The following is a 23428-nucleotide window of genomic DNA, read 5'->3' on the forward strand; positions in this document are numbered from 1 at the left end:
GGGATCTTCCCAGGGCAGGGATTGAACCCATTTCTCCTGCATTGACAGGTGGATTCTTAGTCACCGGACCACCAGGGAAATCCTAAGTATTTTCAAGTATAGAACATCTGAAAAATATTTTCTCTCTTACACCCAACCTTTACCCTTTTCTGAAAATTGTCCCAGTGAGGTTCACTGAAGTCTTTTTTTTTTTCTCCCCCCAGAGTTGTCCTGCCCACCCCAGGGCTTTGGAGAAAGTCAACTGCTTCCCAGCCTTCACTGGTCGCAGTCACTTCCAGAAGAAAGGGAAGACCTATGACGTCCCTGGGGACTTGGGACCTATGACCTCCCGAGGAGCGTCGCTGCTCACTTCACTTGGGCCCTGCAGGCAGTGAAGGGCTGTGGGTCCAGCTCCTGTGTGCACCGGACGCCTGCAGTTCCCCCCTCTTATGCACTCCAGCACCCCCATCAGCTCCCTCTTCTCCTTCACCAGCCCGGCAGTGAAGAGACTGCTCGGCTGGAAGCAAGGAGATGAAGAGGAAAAGTGGGCGGAGAAAGCAGTGGACTCTTTAGTGAAGAAGTTAAAGAAGAAGAAAGGAGCCATGGATGAGCTGGAGAGGGCGCTCAGCTGCCCAGGGCAGCCCAGCAAGTGCGTGACCATTCCCCGCTCCCTGGACGGGCGGCTGCAAGTGTCCCACCGCAAGGGGCTGCCCCACGTCATCTACTGCCGGGTGTGGCGCTGGCCGGACCTGCAGTCTCACCACGAGCTGAAGCCGCTCGAGTGCTGCGAGTTCCCATTCGGCTCCAAGCAGAAAGAGGTGTGCATCAACCCCTACCACTACCGCCGCGTGGAGACGCCAGGTGGGTTTCCTTCATGGTTTAACTGTGACAGGTAAGAGGGCGCCTCCCGGTTAGTGGAGAGCCATGGGCCGCCGTCAGGAGAAGGAACCCCCTCCCACCCCTGCAAGAGAGACAGGAAGAGGGAGGTTGTTTGGAGAGGCCGATCCAAAATTTTGTAGTCAGAATAACTTAGAAGATCTTTCATTTCAGTATAGATGTAAGCTTTGTGTGATTTTGGAAAATGCCATTTTATTTTGATGTATTTTTGAGTCATCGTCCAGTTCTTGAAAGGTCTAAATATGGCCTTGACGTGATCAACTGTTTTTTTAAAAAAAATCTTTCTCCCCAGTTCCTCCCCTTGAACTCAGCTGTACTGAACTAAACCAGCCACACTCTCCCCACGCTAAAGTAAGCAGAGATGTCCTCTAAACTAAGCAGATGATGGAAGAGTTGCTGGAAACCCTTCCAAGACTGAAAATAATGGCAGGGAGGGGAGATTGGCAGCTCTTCTTAAATATGACTTTAAATATAGGGAAGTATTAATCCTAAAACGTTTCAGGCACGCACGTGTGTGTAAGTCCGGGGTTCATCTTTGTTCCTTCACACTGGTGTAACAGTTTGACTGCTTTTCTCTTTGAGTGGAGTGGAGTGTTCTGCAGCTACAGGGATGCAGTTTTTGAGGGAGCTTCCTCTCCCCATTCCTGGAGGGGCCGGCTCATGCGCTCTGGGAAGCAGCCCTTGGCCATCAGGAGGCCGTTCTGTCTAGGAACGCAGGCGGTGGGGGAGTCCAGCAGCCGCCTGGCTCCCCCCCAGATTCAGTTAACCTTGTAGCCATCCCTGTTAAGTCCTGCCCAGCCTAGAGCAATCTTAGTGAGGTGACCTTTCAGGCTCCTAAATCTTGCCATCATGCTGTTAAACTGATGTCAAGGATGTTACCTGCCTGAGGGTGGACGCCTCTCACAGTCATGTCACTCAGGATACAGGGTGAGACCATGATGAAAAAGGCCCACCGTCCTGGTGAATCCAATATGTTTCCCCTACATCATATACCTCTTTGCTTTCTTCTCTTTCTTGCTTCTCTCTGGGCTCTCTCCATCTACTTTAAAAACATGTCATTAAGGAGTTTATGACAGCAAAGACTTGATTCTTTTTTGTTTCTAAGATTTGAGTTATAGTAAGCATTCAGAATAATACATCCCATGAAAAATGTTCATCAGGAAATCATTTTTCTCTTCCTCAGTAATGTAGTTATTAGATGTGTTTGTAAGATGTATCAGGCGTTCCTTTTGAACACTCGAAACCCTGATTTTAAAGGATTATTTGATGTTTTCATTTTTCATATTATGTGAGGTTTTTCAGGAATAATAGTATGAATGTTTTTACATATGGCAGGTTTCATATCTTGGTATTTTAGGTTTGGGTTTCCAAGATGAAAGATGGCTAAATATGGTATTAATTTTAAGGTGATGTTTAAGCTTTTTTTATTCCTAACTTTGATTTTTTAAATAAAAAGACAAATTTTATATCTAGCTTTCTGGCCAGGCTTAAAGTCAATATTTTGAGAACAATGAAAGATGCTAATGTTCAGCAAATGTGCTGGGTCCCTAATTACCATAAAACAACTGAAGTTTTGCCTTTGAAATCTCTCATCTTTTGACCACCCATGCTTGGAACCTTGAAGTCTGCATTCTAGATTTTTTTTTTCCTTCTCACAACCTACTAAAATAATCTATTTTAGTGCTTTTCAAACTATCTGCAGTGAAGCACCAGTTTTTAAAAAGCTTCCAATCTGTCAAATATCAATATTTTTACAATACAAATAAATTACTGGGCAGATGAAATTTTTAAAAGGCTTAAAAATGCAAGCTTGATTTTAAAAAAATACAACCTCAATATTTTTTCTTACTGTTCATTTCAACAGATATAAATTACTCTGTCAAGTGGCTATTAAGTTTCTAAACACAAACTTTCAGTTTGAATACTTGTATCTGGATGGACTGGCACCCAACAGCTGGTAAAGTCTCACTAGTCCTCAGACCTCACTCTGTGTGGCTTGTGTCTGGTAGAAGCCTTGCAAAAATGTTTTCAGGGCTCATAACGATTTTTCTTCATGCAGCTGGAGGTGGTTTTAGTATAATTTCTCCTCTGTTGTAAATTCCCACACTTTATCAAAACCACATGACTTTTGAAAAAGATACAAAAGCTTTTTTCAGCTTTGCTCTGCAGTCCCTTATAGACAGTTAACTCCTTCCATTATCTGCCCCCAGGTCATGCTTAGATAGTGTGGTATTTAAAAGGTAGCATCATGTTGAGGGGCTTGCCAGGTGGTTCAGTGGTAAAGAATCCACCTGCTAGTGGAGGAGATGCTAGAGACTCAGGTTCAATCCCTGGGTTGAGAAGAGCCTCTGGAGGAGGAAATGGTGACCCACTCCAGTATTCTCGCCTGGGATATCCCATGGACAGAGGAGCCTGGCAGGCTACAGTCCATGGAGTCACAAAGAATCAGATGCGACTGAGCACACGTTGAGACCAATGTCTGTAAGCTCACTAGGTCTTATTTGCAAGCAGCAGTTGTCACACAGAAATAGAACTGAGTGACTAAGAATAGCTATTGCTCTAGATTGAATATCTGTGTCCCCCCAAATTCATATATTGAGAACCTCATGCCCAAGATGATATCGTATTAAGAGGCAGTGCCTTTAGATGGCTAGATCATGAAGCCAGACCCCCATGAGTGGGATTAGTGTCCTTATAAACGGGTCCCCAGAGAGAACCTTTGTCCCTTCCTGTATGAGGACTCAATGAGAAGGCAGCCTACAGCCCAGAAGGGGGCTCTGCCCAGAAGCTGACCAGGCTGCATCCCCTTCTTGGACTCTCCAGCCTCTGGAACTGTGAGAAAGAGATTTCTGTTGTTTATAAGCTTCCCAGTCTATGGTCTATACGTTCTAGTAGTCCACAGGGGCTAAGACAGCTGTGCTTTGAGTGAAAGTATTTACAGATATGATCAGTGCAATCCGAAGGTTAACGGATCTTGTCAGGCTGAATTATAACTCTGATGATACTATCAGTTTTCCTTACAAATCTCCACTGCCTTTAGTTTACTCAGATGATAGAAATACATTATCAAGATGTTTGTCTCAATAAAGACAAATTCATCTTCTCTTTTGGTGCCTCAGATCTGCAAGCCATGGAGGAATGAAGGTCTCTGCATTCAGATATGAGGAATTCTGTTTATCAATGTTAAGGATACCCTATAGGTATATTAGAACTGAAGTCACAGAGAGTATTCAAATTCTTCATCCAAAAAATAAAAGTGAGTGTTTATTTGATCATTGGTAACACTGTGCTCAAGAAGCATCATTGAAAAATAAGCCATATGTCATTTAGTATGTCAGCCCCTCACTTTCAGAGCATTCATCAGGCAAGACATCTTTCTATTCCTCTGTATTCATGGAATACATAAAAGGAGATTGACTGGCTTATCGTCTGTATCATTTTTGCATCATGATATTGAGGATTGTTCTATAATGTCATAAGGCAATAGATGCAAATACTGGCTTTTAAAAGAGGAAGAAATCACTGTTTCCCTGCCACCCTCATTTGTAGTGGTTTAACTCGGAGAAGGCAATGACACCCCACTCCAGTACTCTTGCCTGGAAAATCCCATGGACGGAGGAGCCTGATAGGCTGCAGTCCATGGGGTCGCAAAGAGTCGGACACGACTGAGCGACTTCACTTTCACTTTTCACTTTCATGCATTGGAGAAGGAAATGGCAACCCACTCCAGAGTTCTTGCCTGGAGAATCCCAGGGACAGGGGAGCCTGATGGGCTGCCGTCTCTAGGATCGCACAGAGTCAGACACGACTGAAGCGACTTAGCAGCAGCTTAAAACTGTTCATCTGCCTCTTGGAGTTTATATTCTACCTGTAAAACTGAAAATAATTGCTTGTTAAGAAGAGATAACTGTATGATAGTGGATAAATGGTGGAATTTGTGATGGATATTATCGTTACCATACTGTTCTTATTGTCTAAGAACAGTTATTATCTTATTGTCTGTTTACTCCAAAATATTTGCTTTTTATGAAAGTTTTTATAGATACTTGCAGGTGATGAGAAATCCATAGAGTGATTTGAAACAAGTGCTACCTCAGCTATCTCCAGGAACAATTTCTTTTAATCATTCTTGCTTGGTTCTTCTGCTAGCTCTCTCCATTATTACTAAAAAAAAAAATTAGATAATTCTAAATAATATGCTTATACATCTATTTCCAAATTTATCACTTTTAGCTAATTTCATTGACTCTAACATAAAAGGTGAAGATTTAGTTAATTTATATCACCTTTATCCTTTCTTCCTTTTCTCAATCTATATTTTGGTTTATATTATATTATTATTTAAGTTAATATAATATTGTTATTTTTGCTATTAATTTCCAGTGTGGGATTTGGGGGTACAAATTATTTCCCTTTGGAAGATTATTAGTCCATTGCCTTTTAAAAAATTATTTATTTTATTTTTTCGTTGACCCAGATCTTCGTTGCGGTGCAAGGCTTCTTATTGCGGCGGCTTCTCTTGTTGGAGAGCATGGGTTCTAGAGCTGGGGCTTCGGTAGCTTTGACACCTGGGCTTAGTTGTTCCACATCGTGTGGGATCTAGTTGCTGGCTCAAGGATCGAACCCCTGTCCCCTGCATCGGCAGGCAGATTGTTAACCACTGGACACCAGAGAGGTCCAGTGTGCTGCCTTTTGCGGTCCAGCATCGATGACGGGAAGTCATAAATTGGTTTCTTATGTCCTTGTGGTGACTTTGAGGTGATCCTCTGGGAGCTTTTGTCCTTAGATGTTTGAAATTCAAGATGGTATGACTATGATGGATCTTTTTTTCCCTCGTTGGCCTGTATACTCTGTGGCTGTTTTCAATCTGATGACACAGACCCTTCTTCAGGCTCTGAGACATTTTCCTCTGTTGTTTCTTTGATCACTTCCTCTGTTTCCCCTGCTTCTCCTTCTGCAACTTAAGTTGGTCCCAGCTCACCCCTCAACAACACTGCATGGAATAACTTCTTTCTGCCAAGCCTGGGGACACTTCAGAAGCCAGTGGGCACTAGGGATGTCTGGACAATGCTTGCTGTTGAGAATTGCATCTGTCCTTGTTTTTGTGTTGAATCAGGAGCAAAAACACTCATGCTCTTTTTTAAAGTAGGGAACCCAGAGAGAAACATACTAAAATGAACAGATAAGTTCTCTATTACTGCTTCATCTTCTACTTACTCACTTTTATTATTATTCACTGTTTATCTTTTAGTTTATCATTTTTAGTTACCTTTAAATCTTTCTGGTAAAGACAAGTAGAATATTTTTACTTAACCAGCACCATGGAGCCTAAAAATTTAGGCTAGTCATCTAAATAATTCAACACAGTTCCTGAGATATTAATATCTAAATAAAAATATCCAGGGCATGACTTGGGGTTTCATCATGAGCAATAGAAACTGATTTTGAGTAAAAACTAGAAAGAAAAAAACACTTTAATGGCAGAATCAGAAGAGGTGAACGATTAGATCCCCAGAAGGTCAGGTAACAGGGCAACTCTAGTCATTTCTGCTCTGGGAATGAATAGGCAGTTCTTAGACTAACTGGAGAAGACAATGGCAACCCACTCCAGCACTCTTGCCTGGAAAATCCCATGGACGGAGGAGCCTGGTGGGCTGCAGTCCATGGGGTTGCTAGGAGTCAAACAAGACTGAGCCACTTCCCTTTCACTTTTCACTTTGATGCATTGGAGAAGGAAATGGCAACCCACTCCAGAGTTCTTGCCTGGAGAATCCCAGGGACGGGGGAGCCTGGTGGGCTGCTGTCTATGGGGTCGCACAGAGTCGGACACGACTGAAGCGACGCAGCAGCAGCAGCAGCAGCAGCAGCAGCAGACTACTAACATCAGGAGGATTCTCCTCTAAACTTTTCCTAAATTGGCTGCGAGGAGTGAAACCATTGCTTTAGCTTGATTGCCAAGCTCCCTTTTGGAGAAGAGATGGGACCATCTTGGACAGTGCCAGGAGGAGCACACAGAATGATAGACAGGTTATGGCCCGAGTGGACAGACCGCAGCAGTTCGCGTCCACTCTGTACTTGGGGACGCCGAGCCGAGGATCTAACGCATCGGTTCTTCCTCCCGCAGTGCTGCCGCCCGTGCTGGTACCCCGACACAGCGAGTACAACCCGCAGCTCAGCCTCCTGGCCAAGTTCCGCAGCGCGTCCCTGCACAGCGAGCCTCTCATGCCGCACAACGCCACCTACCCCGACTCCTTCCAGCAGCCTCCGTGCCCGGCCTTCCCTCCGTCGCCAGGGGCCCCGTTCCCGCCGTCCCCGTGCACAGCCGGCTACCCCCATTCCCCGGGCAGCCCCTCCGAGCCGGAGAGCCCCTTCCAGCACTCAGGTCAGTGCCCGCCGCCGTCTCCTGGGATGCGATCCAACGCGGTTGTGTGGGCGGGGCCATCGTGAGCATGCTTTGTCACTTGCAGTTCAAACCGCAGGCTCTAGGGGGCCCTTGGACCCTGCCCACCCTCTTGATCAGGACTCAGTCCATTTTGGAGCAGCTATCAGTTTCTTTTTTAAAAAACTTTATTGGGGTGTAATTGATTTACAGTGTTGGTTAATTTCAAGTGTATAGCAAAGATATACGTATTCCACCCTTTTTTAGATTCTTTCCCCATATAGGTCATTATAGTGTATTGAGTTCCCTGTGCTATACAGTAGGTCCTTATTAATTAGCTATTTTATATATAGCAGTGTGTATGTATGTGTGTATGTGTCAATCCCAGTCTTCCAATTTATCCCTCCCCTCTCTATCCCCAATAACCATAAGTTTTTTTCCATAGGTTTATTTTTTACATATGTGACTCTATTTCTGTTCTATAGATGAGTTCCTTTGTAGCCTTTTTTTAGATGCCACATATAAGCAATATCATATGATGTTTATGTTTCTCTGACTTGCTTCACTTGGTATGAGTTATCAGTTTCTTCTAGTAAAATAAGGAATATCAGGAGCTGACAAGTTCCTGCAGACATGTGTGAATGCAATTGGTGCTGGCTGCTATCATCCACCTCATTCAGGTCTTCCTATGCTCATTTATTTAACAGATATTTTGAGCTCTTATCATCTGCAAGCCTTGCCTGGGGTGCAGGAGCTCTGAGAAACTAGATGGATTTGAACATCATCCTTGGGAATTTCCAGGGATTTTTCTTTTTTAATTTAAGGAATTAGAAGTAAGATTATAAAATACTTCTCTAACATAACCAGGAAGATGTGGCCTGCGGGCAGGCAGTGTAATGGAATCAGTGGTAGGCCTCTTCTCTGACTGCCTCTCTCAGCAATCCAAGGGAGTCCTTTCCTTCAAAAGATGGATCTAAGTCAGGTAACGAAGGAGAGATTTACATACCTTGTGAGAGTGAGATAAAGAATATCCCCAGCTCACAGGTTCCTAAGGGTGTTGTTATTTGGTTGCTCAGCCATGTCCAACTCTTTGTGACCCCATGGACTGTAGCCCACCAGGCTCCTCTGCCCATGGGATTTCCCAGGCGAAAATCCTGGAGTGGGTTGCCATTTCCTTCTCCAGGGGACCTTCTTGACCTGGGGATTGAACCCAGGTCTCCTGCACTGTCAGGCAGACTCTTCACCACTGAGCCACCTGGGAAGCCCTTTTAAGGGTGTGCACAAATGCATTTGGTGCCAGATGCTGCTACCTGCCTCTCATGTCTTCCCATAGTCACTTGCTGGGTTGGCCAAAAAGTTCAGGTTTCTCCTTAAGATGTTACAGAAAAACCCCAACAAACTTTTTGGGCAACCCACTATTTGACAGTTACTTGTCAAGCTCTTATTGTGTGCAAGCACTGCCTTAGGGTTCGGAAAGGAGAATTAAAATGTTAATTGAAATTGTTCCTGTCCTCAGAAAACTTATAAAATGTGGGAAGATAAGGGAGTTGTCCCCCCTCTTCCCTTCTGACTTACACCGTCAGTCATTCCTTTTGCCCCTGCATCTGCTATTTTCCATGTGTCTCTACCATCACATCTGTCACTGTGTTTTGTCATTTCCTGCCAGTCTGTTTCCACCACTCAGAGGTGAGTCGCCTTCTCTTTTGTGCGTCCAGCACAAAGAATCCACCTGCAATGCAGAAGACCCCTGTTCGATTCCTGGGTCGGGAAGATCCCCTAGGGCAGGGCTAGGCTACCCACTCCAGTATTCATGGGCTTCCCTGGTGGCTCAGACAGTAAAAATTCCGCCTACATGACTGAGCCACTGAAAAACAACAACGAAGTTTTGTGGTGGATTTCCTTCCAGTTTGTGCCCTTATAATAAGCTAGATAAATGTTGCTCAACTTCAAGGTTCACACAGACCATGTGCCTGTCTTATATAAATGCAGATTTTAATTCCCTGCTTCTGGAGTGGCTTCTAAGAATCTGCATTCCTAAGAAGTTCCTAGGTGGCTGCAGGGGCTGTGGTCCCAGGAACCACACCAAGAAGGGAAGGTCTAAAGGACCTATTCAGCATATCTCGGGGGGAGTTCTTTCATAAGTGAAGGTCCATTTGGAAACCAAATAATAACCCCCTAATTTATCTGTTTTGTAAGTTTATATTTTAGTGCTTATAAGAACACACTCTAGATACAAGAATTACTAGGATATACAAAGAAAAGAAAGATACTATAATCCATAGAAAGGCAGAAAAAGAATGTGAGTGGCAAAGAAAGAAAGAACTCTGAAATTGGGTTTCTGAATTTACTGGCAACTTTGAAAAATTTGGGGTGAAAACATAACATTCATCAATTTCCTAATAAATTAGATCTCTCCCTTTAAAGTGTATTTATGATAATAGCCAGGACATGGAAACAACCTAGATGTCCATCAGCAGATGAATGGATAAGAAAGCTGTGGTACATATACACAATGGAGTATTACTCAGCCGTTAAAAAGAATTCATTTGATTCAGTTCTGATGAGATGGATGAAACTGGAGCCGATTATACAGAGTGAAGTAAGCCAGAAAGAAAAACACCAATACAGTATACTAACACATATATAGAATTTAGAAAGATGGCAATGACGACCCTGTATGCAAGACAGGAAAAAAGACACAGCTGTGTATAACGGACTTTTGGACTCAGAGGGAGAGGGAAAGGGTGGGATGATTTGGGAGAATGGCATTCTATCATGTATACTATCATGTAAGAATTGAATCGCCAGTCTATGTCTGACGCAGGATACAGCATGCTTGGGGCTGGTGCATGGGGATGACCCACAGAGATGTTATGGGGAGGGAGGTGGGAGGGGGGTTCATGTTTGGGAACACATGTAAGAATTAAAGATTTTAAAATTAAAAAAATAATAAAATAAAATTCCTAAAAAAAAAAAATTAAAAAAAAAATAAAGTGTATTTATGCCATGAAATAATAATCCCATATATACACAAAGAATGTGATTCTATATGGATTTTTTTTCTTTCTTAACAATTTTAAATCATATGCAGTAGTTTTGCTTTGATTTTTTATCATATCCGAACAATTATTTTTCATCTTTAGTTCTTTAGAAAAGGATACTCTTTACTATAGGAATTCATTTTGGTGGTAAAATGCTGTCTCTCAGCTGTAAAGATGACATGACCTTCTAACTTCCTGTTAGCTGTGTTTCCTTTGGGTAGGGGGATGAAGTTTACACACATCCACTCATACCAATGTTGCCTGGCCCCTCAAAAATAAAAAACTTATTTACAAAGATTCCAGCCTTGGAAGAGTCATCAGAACATCGGCCCCTGTTCCCAGGTACGTGGACCAGATGAGCAGCCTGCAAGAAGCTTCCATGAAAGATGCAGGTTTGAGAACAATGCACAGCAGTCAGCTGGTTCTCATAGCCAGCCTTTGGGGGACAGCGGTCACCTCGGGTTCCTGGTGGAGTCGTGAGCTGGGAGGTCCCGGGCATGGTGGTAGTGATGTCCTGTCTGATTCACTTCTGTTTCAGATTTTCGGCCCGTTTGCTACGAGGAGCCGCAGCACTGGTGCTCCGTTGCCTACTATGAACTGAACAACCGCGTCGGGGAGACGTTCCAGGCTTCCTCCCGAAGTGTGCTGATCGATGGATTCACAGATCCTTCAAATAACAGGAACAGATTCTGTCTCGGACTTCTTTCTAACGTAAACAGAAACTCAACGATAGAAAATACCAGAAGACACATAGGAAAGGGTAAAGGCAAATGTGTAATCCACTTCATATATTCTTCTGAGCTAACAAACATGGCAACAGAAATGAGCCATGGGTTGGCTGCGTGGCCTAGTGGGATGTTCCCAGGGCTGGGAGCTGGGAGACTGCTGGGGAGTATTTTGTTGGGGAGAGCGTGAGAACTTTTGGGGTCTTTTAGTGTCTCCACCTCTGAGGTAGACACAGCATCTTCTGGGGGATGGCGTAGGGTGGGTGTTAGGAAGATGAACGAGACGAGAAATACAAAGACAGGATGAAATGATTGAAGAGACGTAGCAAGAATTATTTTTGAGTTGCCTCAAATGCTAAATAGGATGACTTCTGAAGAAGAGGAATCTGTATCAGGTAAAGTTACCTTTAGAGACTGAGAAGGGAGCCCTTTAAAAAAATCGATGACTTGTTTGTTTGGAAGCTTTTGGTAGGGGATGGGGGTTTTCTCGTGTCCAGGCACTTTCACAACAGCTGGACAAGCACAGGCCTCACTCGGGTCTGGAAATGACGCCTTTGGAACCCACCTCATCGGTGTGATTGTCTCAGCCTAGCCTGAGGCCTGGGTGAGGGTCTTAAGTTCTTTCTATTTGCTTAGTTTTGACTGTGCTGAGTTCTCGCTGCGCGCTTTTCTCTGGTGGTGCCGGTCAGGGGCTGCTCTCTAGTTTCGGCCCACAGGCTTCTCGTTGCCGGGGAGTCTCCGGTTGTGGAGCACAGGCTCTAGGGTGCGAGAGCAGTTGCAGCTCCTGGGCTTCAGAGCACAGGCTGAGTCGTTGTGGAGCACGGGCTTAGTTGCTCCTTGGCATGTGGGATCTTCCCAGACTAAGGATGGAACCTGTGCCTCCTGCATCGTCAGGAAGGATGCCACCAGGGAAGCCCTCATATTTTCTTTTCTATCCAAAGAGTTGGCAGTCTGAATGATGCCTGGTTGTCCACTGAAATCACAGGTGTAAAGAAGCTTCAGGGCTATTTGATCTTTTCTCTCCCCATCCAGCACTTACACCACCTTGGGAAGTAGCCACAAGCCTTTTCTTTCAAGTTTCCAGGGAAGAACCATTATTTCATGTGTGATGCAATCTGTGTTTTTCCTAACTATCTCCCAAATGTCTCCTGTTGTTAACTTACAGACTGTCAATTAGAGGCAGGCCGAATTTGTTCCCTGATGTTAACCCTTAATGGTGACAGTTACTTTATTTTATCCTGTGTCTTCCCATAGTGGTTCTGCGGTGGCTTATGAGAAGCCTTTGTAGAGAAATGATAAATGAGAAAGAGAAAGTCAGAAGCTGGGAGTGAGTCGAGGAGATGAGTACAAGTATGTCATCCCTCAGAATTAGCACTGCGATTATGACTGGGTTAAAATTTTCCCCTAGGCTCCCAGAGAGTTCAGAAAACGGAAACTTAATCTGTAACTTCTATCCCAAGGGGAAAACATAGTCAGTCCTCACAGAAAGTGATACTTTTGACTTCTTAAATTTCTCAGGATGGTTTTACTTTGGAATGATTTTTATAAGAATCATCAGGTGATCTAAAGATAGAATGTTAAAATGTGCTGCTGTAGAGCCATTTGCTGCAGGGCTTTGCAGATTGGTCTGCGCGAGAGACTTCTACTTAAGCCACTTGATCTAAAAATAGAATTAAAATATGCAGAGAGTGTTGAATACCTTCTGGGAAGCTTTCTGAAAGCAGTTTGTTCAAGGTGCTGCTGATGTGGATGGAAAGATGTGGAGGGCTGGTGTCATGTTACTAACTGAGAGATAATCTACAGGGTTAAAAAAACACGAGAGCAGGATCCAGAGAGCCTAGGAAACACTCACCTGGATGGAAGGACACCCCAACCCTCAACAGGGTACCCAAGGCAAAGGCACAGTTTTCTCAGAAAGCTGCTTTGGAATTGCCTTAACGTGGGGGAAAAAGAAGGCAGGGTGGGGGGGTGCTGGCTGCAAGACATGCCGTAAAGCATGGCATGGGACATTTCCAAAGCAGGAATGATTGGTCTTCTGTGAGGTCAGGGGGCCCTCTCGCAGGGGCTCCATGGCTTTCTGGAGCACCAGCCTGAGTGAGTTTGCAGCCAAACACACCCCAAGGATAGGGAGCAAGTTAGCTTGTTAGTTAACTGACTAATTCCGTAACTGCGGAGTTAGTTACAGGAGATGCTCAGACTTCAGAGATACACATTCATCTCACAAATATTTATTGAGCATCCGCTCTGGGCCAAGCGATTCTGGCACTCAGGATATAGCAATGGGAAACAACCAAAACAAAACCAAAAACTCCTGGCTTTGTGGATTACCTACTACTAAAGAAAGACAAACAAGAAATTATACACACACACACACACGCATACACACATGGGGGCTTCCCAGGAGGCACTAGTGGTGAAGAGCTCGCCACCCAATGCTGGAGATGTAAGAAACATGCATTCAATCCGTGGATCAGGAAGATCCCCTGGAGGAGGGCGTGGCAACCCACTCCAGTATTCTTGCCTGGAGAATCCCGTGGACAGAGGAGTCAGGCTGGTTATAGCCCACAGGGTCACAAACAGTCGGACACGACCTGAAGTGACTTAGTACACACCATGCATACACACACACACACACACACACACACACACTAGGTCAAATGATAAATATCTAGAGAAAAACAAAGGAGGGGAAGAGAATGGGGGAGGATGGGGGAGCTGGGAGGGAGGCTTGCTAAGGAAGTGACTTCTGAGTTGAGAGCTAAAGAGGGCGTCGGCAGTGTCGGTACCTTTCCGAGCGAAGGGAACAGCATGTGCAGGGGGCCTGGAACCTGCCTGGCGCAGTGTGAGCAACAGCAGCAACGCCAGGGCGAGTGGAACAGAGTGAGCAAGGGGGCGAGGAAGTCACAGAGGAGGAGGGCGCAGGACCAGGTCTCAGGGCCTCGAGCCATGCCGAGTGCTTTAGCTCTGCCTGTGTGACACAAGAAGGTGGAGCTAAGTTGGAGTTTATAGATCTGAGTTTTCACTGTAAAAGGATCCCCTGGCTATTATATTGAGATGAGCCTGTGGGGTGTGGGAGGTGAGACACCTATAAAGATTCTTTTTGTTAATCATGGGCCATTTCTCCCTCGGTAGTTTTCGGTGGCTTCGCAGTCACTTCTGGCGCGTGTTTGTTGCCGCTTAGGGGAGGTGGCAGTCCCCTGCAGCTTCAGGATCAGAGGCAGGACCTCAAAGAACCTGGAACACTGCCTTCTAACCTGAGGTCTGTCCATACTCTTCCTTAAAAACCAGGCAAACTGCCTGAACTCTTCTGAATGATTCAGCTACCCACCCCCCAGATTCCCAGATCTGAGAGGCACCCTGGCAGGCACTTACACATATTACTGCTTTATAGTCACCCTACAAGTTAGGATTTCTTAGTCCCATTTCACAGGTGGCAGCAGAAGCTCAGAAGAGTTCAGTAGCTTACCAATGGTTCCACAAGTGATAGATTTTGCACCCGTGGCTCTGTCTCTCAGGCCCAGTTGCTCCCTTCTGCTGGAGGGGAGGGACCCTCCTGCTTTTTCACCTCAGCACCCCTCTTAGTTCAGTGCTTGAGGAATTGAATCTTTTGCTATCGAATGAAAATGGTTGTCGTATGCCACAGCTACAATATGTCATAATCAACTCTGAGATGTGGATATCCCTTGTAGTACTGCAGTGATGAAATTTTACAATCATTTTTTTTGTATCTATAATTTTTTTTTATTTTACTTTACAATACTGTATTGGTTTTGCCATACATTAACATGTATCTGCCATGGGTGTACATGAGTTCCCAATCCTGAACCCCCCCTCCCCATTTACTTTAAAAATGTAAACCAGAAAAGATTTTGTATTTTCTCCCCAAGAATACTCTAGAAAAGCAGTCCCACACTGAGTTACTCTGAGCTCCATGGGAGGATTATTAGCATCTTTATAGGGGAAAAAAGATGAAGAGCTGCTGACATGTCATACCTGTCTGACTGCCCAAAATAAAGCCAAGGTTATTTCCTGAGGTTTGGGGAATGATGGAATAGCTGGTTTGGGTCACTGGCGTATACAGGATACCTGCTTTTTTAGAGTGGCTTTTAAGATGGCCCTGATTTCCAAATAATGAGGAAAGCCGCAGTTTTGAAAGGACTGCGTGAGCATATGTGTGCTCTTAAGGTCATTGAGGTTGGGTTATAGTTCTTAGAACTGCACAACTTAACATAATCCTAATCAATAGCAGTGTGTGTTCTGAGCACCTGTGGCTGCGCTGTCACTGCAGGCAGCACCACTGACCCACATAAGGAGCCTGCTCCAGGTTCTTGGTGCGAAAGGATACTTGGACAGGACGGCCACGTTTCCTCTTTGCAGCTGCAGACGAGCTGTGTGTGTCCTGGCTGCTGGCTGTTCTTCCTCCCGTGGGAGAAGGAAGGGGTGACTGATAGTTCCTGAGGCATTAGCCCCACGTATTGAACTTACTGGGACCTCCCAGGTGGAGCTAGTGGTCAACAACCCACCTGCCAGTGCAGGAAACCTGAGAGACGTGAGTTCAGTCCATGGGTCCGGAAGATCCCCTGGAAAAGGAAATGGCAGCCCACTCCAGTTTTCTTGCTGGAGAATCCCAAGGATGGAGGAGCCTGGCGGGCCACAGTCCATTGGATTGAAAAGAGTCAGACATGGCTGAACTGACCTAGCACACACACGCACACATTGAATGAGGCAAACCCGGACCTTCCCAGACATAATTATCATAGATTTCAAATCATGGAATTGCTTTGGGAATTAGTTTTTCACTTTTTAAGGAAACTTAATTTTCTTGTACATCTCAAGTTGTTCTGTGGAAATCTAGTAATGCTTCTCTTTTTCGTGAATGGAATTATCCTGAGACAAGGGTTTAGTTTGTCAGTTCCTTAGAAGCAGAGTCTGTACCTCGAGGTGATTTTTTTTTTCATTTAAAAAAAAATTATTTGGGGGGCTATGCTGGGTCTGTTATAGCATGTGGGGTTTAGTTCCCTGACCAGGGATTGAACCTGGACACCTGCATTGGGAGTGTGGAGTCTTAGCCACTGGATCAACCAGGCAAGTCCCTTAAGGTGATTTTTGGATTCCTTCTTTCCCAGTGGATTTAGTTTCCTGGTCTCAAAACGTCCTTTTCATTCTGCCTTTGAATGTGTGTAAAGTTTCTCATCCCTGAAAAAGCAAATCCTAAAAAATATTTAACACAGAACATCATACTGTTGCAGTAATTACACGGGATACTGAAGAATACTTACTATCATGAGAAAATGTTGACAGTATTTTAAGATGTGAAAAAAGGTTATAAAAGAGCCTAGAGTATGATCCCAATTTTATTTAAAATGTACACATGAAAGACTGAAAGTATAAGGCAAATGTTAGTAGTGATTATTTCTAGGTTGTGGATTTGTGGCTGATCTTTACTCTTTGCATCTCAGTATTTTCAACATTTCTTCTAATGGGGTTTCCTGCCCCTGTAAGGATGGGGTGGGACCCAGTCTGTCCAGGTGAGCTGCGGTTGCTGCAGTCAAGAGTGGTAGTGAAAAATAGAGAGGAAGTAGTGCCAAGGGGCAGCCACCTTGGCAGAACCACTGAGTGTGTGCATGCACAGTGGGGCGTTCCGTGTGGCTCAGTGCTGTGCTTAGTCACTCAGCTGTCTGACTCTTTGCGACCCCATGGACTATAGCTAGCCAGCCTCCTCTGTCCATGGGATTCTCCAGGCAAGCATACTGGAGTGGGTTGCCATTTCCTCCCCCTGGGGATCTTCACAACCCAGGGATTGAACCTAGGTCTTTGGAATTGCAGGCAGATTCTTTACCATCTGAGTCATCAGGGAAGCCCAAGAATACTGGTGTGGGTAGCCTATCCCTTCTCCAAGGAACCTTCCCCACCCAGGTATCAAACCGGGGTCTCTCGCATTGCGAGTGGATTCTTTACCAGCTGAGCTACCAGGGAAGCCTCTGGTAGTGTAGTTCATTTGGGCCCAAATCTGCTTGTTCGTCCTATTTGTCCAGAGACACTTAAAGTCTTCAAGTAATAGCTTGAGGGGACTGACTTTGTACCAGCCCGGAGGCGGCTGTGTGTGAAGTGAAAGGAGCCCCTGCTGCCATCTGCTGGAGGAGTCTTGTAATAACCATACAAATCTCAGAAGTCTGAGGCACACTCTGGGTTTGTGTAGTGCACAGCTGCAGTCACAGTCTTGGGCGGGCCCCCCTCCATCCTCTGGCCCAAAGCCCTGCTGTAGATCTGGAAATCTTTACTTTTATATTATTTGTATAATTTATTTATTATTTACTTTAATTGTGTTTTCTTGTCAAACTGCGCTGAGTCCTCGTTGCTGTGCACGGGCTTTCTCTAATTGCAGCAAGCAGAGGCTGCCCTCTAGTCGCCATGCGCAGGCTGCTCATTAAGTGGCTTCTCTTGCTGCAGGGCACCTGCTCTAGAGCTTCAGTAGTTGCAGCATGTGGGCTCAGGAGGTGTGGCACAGGGACTTAGTTACCCAGAGGCATGTGCGACCTTCTTAGACTAGGGATCAAACCCTTGTCCCCGCACTAGTAGGCAGATTCTTTACCACTGGACCACCAGGGAAGTCCCATCCACAGTATTTTTATGAGAGTGAAAGTGAAGTCGCTCAGTCGTGTCCGACTCTTTGTGACCACATGGACTGTAGCCTACCAGGCTCCTCTGTCCATGGAATTTTCCAGGCAAGAGTACTGGAGTGGGTTGCCTTTTCCTTCTCCAGGGGATGTTCCTGACCCAGGGATTGAACCCGGGTCTCCCGCACTGCAGGCAGATGCTTTACCATCTGAGCCACCAGGGAAGAGTAGTTTAAAGCAAGTTTCAGCCCTCGTATTCTTTCTGTGGTATTTTTAAGTATGTATCTGAGCTGGTGATGGGGTGATGAGATTTCCACAGGGATGGAATATCCCTTCCCTGCCTCCCATCCCACTCTGGAGGGAATCCATGCATATTCCTTCCACTTTGGGACATCCCCCTCCGTTACTAGACTCCAAGACCATTGGGACACACTCACCAGCCTAATTAACCTGCTGTTCCCTGAGCCTCCCCTCCATCATCCCTGTCAGTCAAGGCTTCAGAAGATACCAGAAGGGAAATCAAATCAGCAGATCCAAATCCAGCCCAAAGAGCCCTTAGCATTCACCACCACCAGGAATCCAGACTCCCTAGTCTCCTAGGGGGTGGGTGCAGGCACAACAGGTGGAAAACTCAGATGGAGGCAGACGCAGACAGGAATAGATGTAGTCCCAGGGGTGGGTGGAACTTCCAGAGGACCACGTTGCCTGGCTTCTCTCGTCTCAGGCGGCACCTTCTTTGGGCATTTATCCGCTCACTGTTCTCCGTGGCGATTTAGCATCTCACAGACGTGGTTTAAAGCCAGGCTTCTGGCCTGTCAAATGGATGCGAATAAAATCCCTAGCTTCCTTGACTCTTTAGATGTGGCTGTCTCTAGCCTTCTTCATCATGGGGTTGAATATCCCTCCTTGCTCCGGTGACCAGGGCTGGCTCAGGGCTTCCCCGGGCACATCCCACCCACTCTGCCCCTTCTCACTCAGGACGCTGCACTGCTGCCTCCCCATCCAGGCTCTTCTCTGCTTTCTGTGCTCCGCCAGGATGTCTGTGGTTGCAGGCGAGACTTTTAACAGGATTGAAAATGATCCCCTAAATAAAGACCAGAGTCAGATAGCAAAAAAGTCTTATCTGTTCTTGTTAGTAAGCTCTAGGAGGATTATGTATTTGAAGGGCATTCAACTCAAAGACATACTGAACACTTAGCAGCCTCATGCTCTGGCAGTTTGACCACTTGCTTTCCAGCCGCCCCAGAGGCAGGCCTTCCCCTGGGAGTTTTTGGAGAAGTTTGCTTGGATTTGCCCCTCCCTCATCTCCCAACATGTGGGTCCAGCCAAGTAAGTCTGGGCTTCCCAGGGGGCTCAGATGGTAAAGAATCTGCCTGCAATGCAGGAGAGCCTTATTTAGTCCCTGGGTCTGGAAGATTCCCTTGGAGGAGGGGATGGCAACCCACTCCAATATTCTTGCCTGGAGAATCTCATGGACAGAGAAGCCTGATGGGCTACAGTCCATGGGGTTGCAAAGAGTCAGACGTGACTTTGCAACTAGTAACACACACCTCCCACACGTGGGTCCAGCACTGTGTCCCAGCCAGTTAGGACCATCCTCCTGCCTCCTCCTCAGGGCCAGGGGGATCAGACCCCAGAGCATTCAGGGGATAGACTCATGGAGGCAAGGCAGAAAAAGGAGAGGAAGGCTGAGCAGAGGAGGGGACCTGGTCTGACTGAGGCAGTGAGAGGGGAACCTTGACCTGCGTATCAAGAGCTTTATCATTGTGACCCTGAATCAGTTTCTTCAGACTGTGTTAGTCTGTGGTTTGAATACATGACCCTGAAAGCCATTCTTTTCTAAAATTGTATTAAGGGAAAGGAGATGGGAAAAGGAAACCATAAAGCTGGCAGGAAGTAGTTACATAGTAGTGCAAAAGTTGCCTCCATTGCTACTTAGATCCTGCAAAGAAACTGAGTGGCTATGTCAGTCATGTTTCCTAAATGCAGGTCTGAGAAGCCCTGGAAGTCTTTCAGTTGTATTATTTAAAAGTGTGCTTTTTTAAGTACCAAAATCTGTCCCTGTTAGTAGATTCAAGACCATTTCTACAATCCCCTTGCCACTGCATGGAGATTGTATTTACAACCATGTTGACACCTGGAGATAGAGATTTTGTTTCTGCTAAAAGGTTGGGGAACAATTGTTCTGGTATTTAATATTCCCTAGACTACAGCATCTTCACCTGCGTCTTAAACCCAGAATTTGGAGGAAGAGCATCAACTAAAATATACTTTGAGCAACAACATTCTCAAGAACCTCTTCACCTTTTAGTTCTAAGAACATGAGATAAAATAGCATAAACTACATTTTGATTGAGTCTTTATATTTTATCTGACAGTGTGGCATGAATTTCACTGTAGGTGAAAATAGGCATTATTTCTGTGACTGTAAATGTAGGTGATATGGCAACCCACTCCATTGTTCTTGCCTGGAGAATCCCAGGGACGGGGGAGCCTCATGGGCTGACGTCCATGGGGTCACAGAGTCGAACACGACTGAAGCGACTTAGCAGGTCTCTTTGAGGTACTAAGAGAAATGAATTTATAATTGTTAGTAAAATAAAATGTAAACTTTGTTTCTCGTGTCCTCTGAAGTGGATTTAGTATATGCATGTAAGTAACATTACCATGGTACTTACTGTGTCCAGTTCTTTATACGTCCCTGAAGGACTGTTTGATGTTTTCTGCATTAGTTGTTATTTGCCTCTAATAGTATGAAATCTTCCTTTTAGAATGAAGCATGAGACTGAAAGTGACAGGAGTGGTATTAATACATGACAGCCTCCTTCTATGCAAACCTGAGTTGCAATGTACTTTTAAATGCACTCATGGAAAAAATACAGATGATAATTAAAGCAGGTCAACCTTTGGGGCACTCGTGGTACTAGTCAATGATTGTTGATATCAAAATTAACCTCACAGTTGATAGTCATGTCTCCTTAGGTGACAGAGGCGGGTGAGATGGGAAGGGGGTTAAGTCTAAGTGGAAGTCAGTGCTGGTGTTGGAGACTGCTTTTGCCTCACAGGCGTGCACCTGTACTACGTCGGGGGAGAGGTCTACGCCGAGTGCGTGAGTGACAGCAGCATCTTCGTGCAGAGCCGGAACTGCAACTATCAGCACGGCTTCCACCCAGCCACCGTCTGCAAGATCCCCAGCGGCTGCAGCCTCAAGATCTTCAACAACCAGCTGTTCGCTCAGCTGCTCGCCCAGTCTGTGCATCATGGATTTGAAGTCGTCTATGAGCTGACCAAGATGTGCACCATCAGGATGAGTTTTGTCAAGGTAAGGAGTGCTCGCTTCCTGATTGTAGATAAGAGACCAAAAGCACAGGACTTTCAGAGCGGTCCAGTGGCTAAGACTCCCTGCTCTCAATGCAGGGCCCCAGGTTCGATCCCTGGTCAGGGAACTAGATCCCACATGGGTCAACTGAATATCCTGTGTGCCACAACTAAGACCCAGTACAGCCAAATAAGAAAATAAATAAGTTATATATATATATATATATTTTAAACAGTCTTCGGTTGATGTGGCAGTTGGACAGCCAGGGCAAGTAGACAGCATTTGGGGAGGAAAACTCAATTGTTTTTCAGAAGAGCTCCTCCATGAGTATGACATCTCTTGTTTAGCAATTTTAAGAAAATTCTTAAGTATATTACTTTTGGAGGAAAACTAAGTTAAGACAGTTACCTGATTTTTCTTTAAATAAAGAAGAAAAAGTGACTATGATGGTTGTATAGCACTTAATGCTATAGAGATTTTTTTTTTCTTCCCTCAAATTGCTGAGCACTAGGGTCACTCAGTAAATGGTGAATTTACCTGAAATCAAATAAGACACTCTCCTTACTCTTACAAAGCAGACAGGCCAACAGAGGTGATCATATTTATAAAGAAACTACAAAAAAGAACTGAGTCTAATACAAGAGAGTATGAATTAAGTGCTGTTTACAAAAGTATAAACAGGTTGGGATAAAAAATTATGGGGCTTATGATTAATTCTGAGACAGCAGTAGATGTTCTGCTTATGAATATTTGTTGAATTTCTCAGTTAGTTCTTTAATTAAAGTTGATGTGAAGGTTGTAGAATGGAGGGAGTTACTTAGTAGGAAGGAAAAACTGGATTTGCACATTGAAGCTAAGCCCTCAGTTTATCGTCTATTTCATTCCTCACAAAGCACTTGCAAATAATTCTAATACTTCCAAATCTGAGCTTGTTTGTCAAACTGAGTATATGTGACAGTTTTCCATGGTGACCTATCTATTCAAGCGGTATCAGTATGGCTTGTTCCAGATTTTTTCAAAGAAAAATTTACCGTGAAAAATGCGTCCATTTTTCTACACTCTTATTTATAATTTCAGTAATTATTTTAAAAGTGAGAATCAAGAATAGAGTTTCCAGTTTAGAAAATAACTTCTTGAATCCATTTCTTTCATGGTGACAAAACAGTTTCATTCAAATTTGCATGCGTGCTAAGTTGTTTCAGTCGTGTCCGACTCTTTGTGATCACTTGGACTGTAGCCCCCTATGCTCCTCTGTCCACGGAATTCTCCAGGCAAGAATGGGTTGCCATTCCTTTCTCCAGGGTATCTTTCTGACCTAGGGATCGAACCCAGATCTCCTGCACTGCAGGCAGATTCTTTGCCATCTAAGCCACCAGGGAACCCCTTATTCAAGTTTACTGTTAAGCTTTAAACGCATTTTTACACCATCAGGCAATTAACAAATACCTGAAAGTCTTTTCAAACACTCTGATACTTTAGAGTCAGCAGAGGGCGATAATAAGCAACCATTTGACGTACTTTTTTCTAGGCCTGTTTTAAAAATTGGGATGAAATGGCCTATGTCTCAGACATAATAATTTCATTATAAACTTGTATAGGAATCTGATTTTCCTAAGTTCAACTAGATGTACTTCTCATATATGCAACCTTTAAATTCATAAAACCACATAATTCACAAAATAAACTTACTAATATTGCAGAGACTTAAAAAAAAAGTTTCCTAGCAAATATAACTATAGGTGATCAGTGTAAAAGAAATTGATAAGTTCTCACCACAATAAAAAATTGCAGCCATGTGAGGTCATGGATGTTAATGAAACTTCTTTATTTTTTGCGGTCTCTCCTGTGGATGGTCACCAGTGGCAAATTATAAGTGAGCCAGCATGGGAGAGGAGAAACAAGCTTTCTTCATCAACCCTGAGTAACAGAGAACACTCTCAGCTCTCACTTAACAACTTTCAGATCCAGCCATTGTTCTGTTTCATGCAGAACACGGACTTCAGCATTAAGGGGTGAACATGCATTCAAGCTCCCTTTCCTGGGAAAGACAGCATGATTTCCCAGTGTCTCTGACGTGGCTGGAACCCAGGCCCTCTCTAGGTCCGTGGATTTAGTTGCGAGCCCAGGAGGAAACCTCGGATGGGGACTCATCTTAGGGTGTCTGGCTGATGAAAAGGTTGTCTTGTACTTGCAGGAATGCAGAGTTCATGTTCTCAGGTCCCAGAAGCTGCCCTGGTGGGTGGGCTATATCCAGCAGGCCTGTCTCATGCCCCTGGAGGCTGCCTGGAAATCTGGCACAATCACGTGGCTCCGTTTTTGCTTTTCAGGGCTGGGGAGCCGAGTACCATCGCCAGGATGTCACAAGCACGCCCTGCTGGATTGAGATCCACCTTCATGGACCGCTGCAGTGGCTGGACAAAGTTCTGACTCAGATGGGCTCCCCACACAACCCGATTTCTTCGGTGTCTTAA

At 44.9% G+C, this 23428-nt stretch overlaps 1 protein-coding gene across 2 annotated transcripts; it reads left to right on the forward strand.

The window, feature by feature from the left end:
- The first annotated feature begins 428 nt into the window (after window positions 1–428).
- On the forward strand, window positions 429–23428 carry SMAD9 (SMAD family member 9). Of its 2 annotated transcripts, XM_068984455.1 has the most exons (5): window positions 429–840; window positions 7001–7258; window positions 10835–11056; window positions 20704–20960; window positions 23285–23428. In XM_068984455.1, exons 1-5 carry the CDS (start codon window positions 429–431, stop codon window positions 23426–23428), a joined length of 1293 nt encoding a protein of 430 aa, XP_068840556.1. The 2 variants fall into 2 exon arrangements, with proteins under 2 accessions (XP_068840556.1, XP_068840557.1); XM_068984456.1 differs by lacking the exon at window positions 7001–7258.

The sequence above is a fragment of the Capricornis sumatraensis genome, chromosome 12 (assembly GCF_032405125.1).
Source record: "Capricornis sumatraensis isolate serow.1 chromosome 12, serow.2, whole genome shotgun sequence".
NCBI lineage: Eukaryota > Metazoa > Chordata > Mammalia > Artiodactyla > Bovidae > Capricornis > Capricornis sumatraensis.

Bases quoted from the DNA above. Each gene is read 5' to 3' on its own strand.
- SMAD9 (XM_068984455.1), top strand. From the start codon at position 429: ATGCACTCCAGCACCCCCATCAGCTCCCTCTTCTCCTTCACCAGCCCG. The intron at 7,259-10,834 runs GTCAGTGCCCGC...CTTCTGTTTCAG, and splicing joins GAGCCCCTTCCAGCACTCAG to ATTTTCGGCCCGTTTGCTAC. The intron at 11,057-20,703 runs GTAAAGGCAAAT...TTTGCCTCACAG, and splicing joins CAGAAGACACATAGGAAAGG to GCGTGCACCTGTACTACGTC.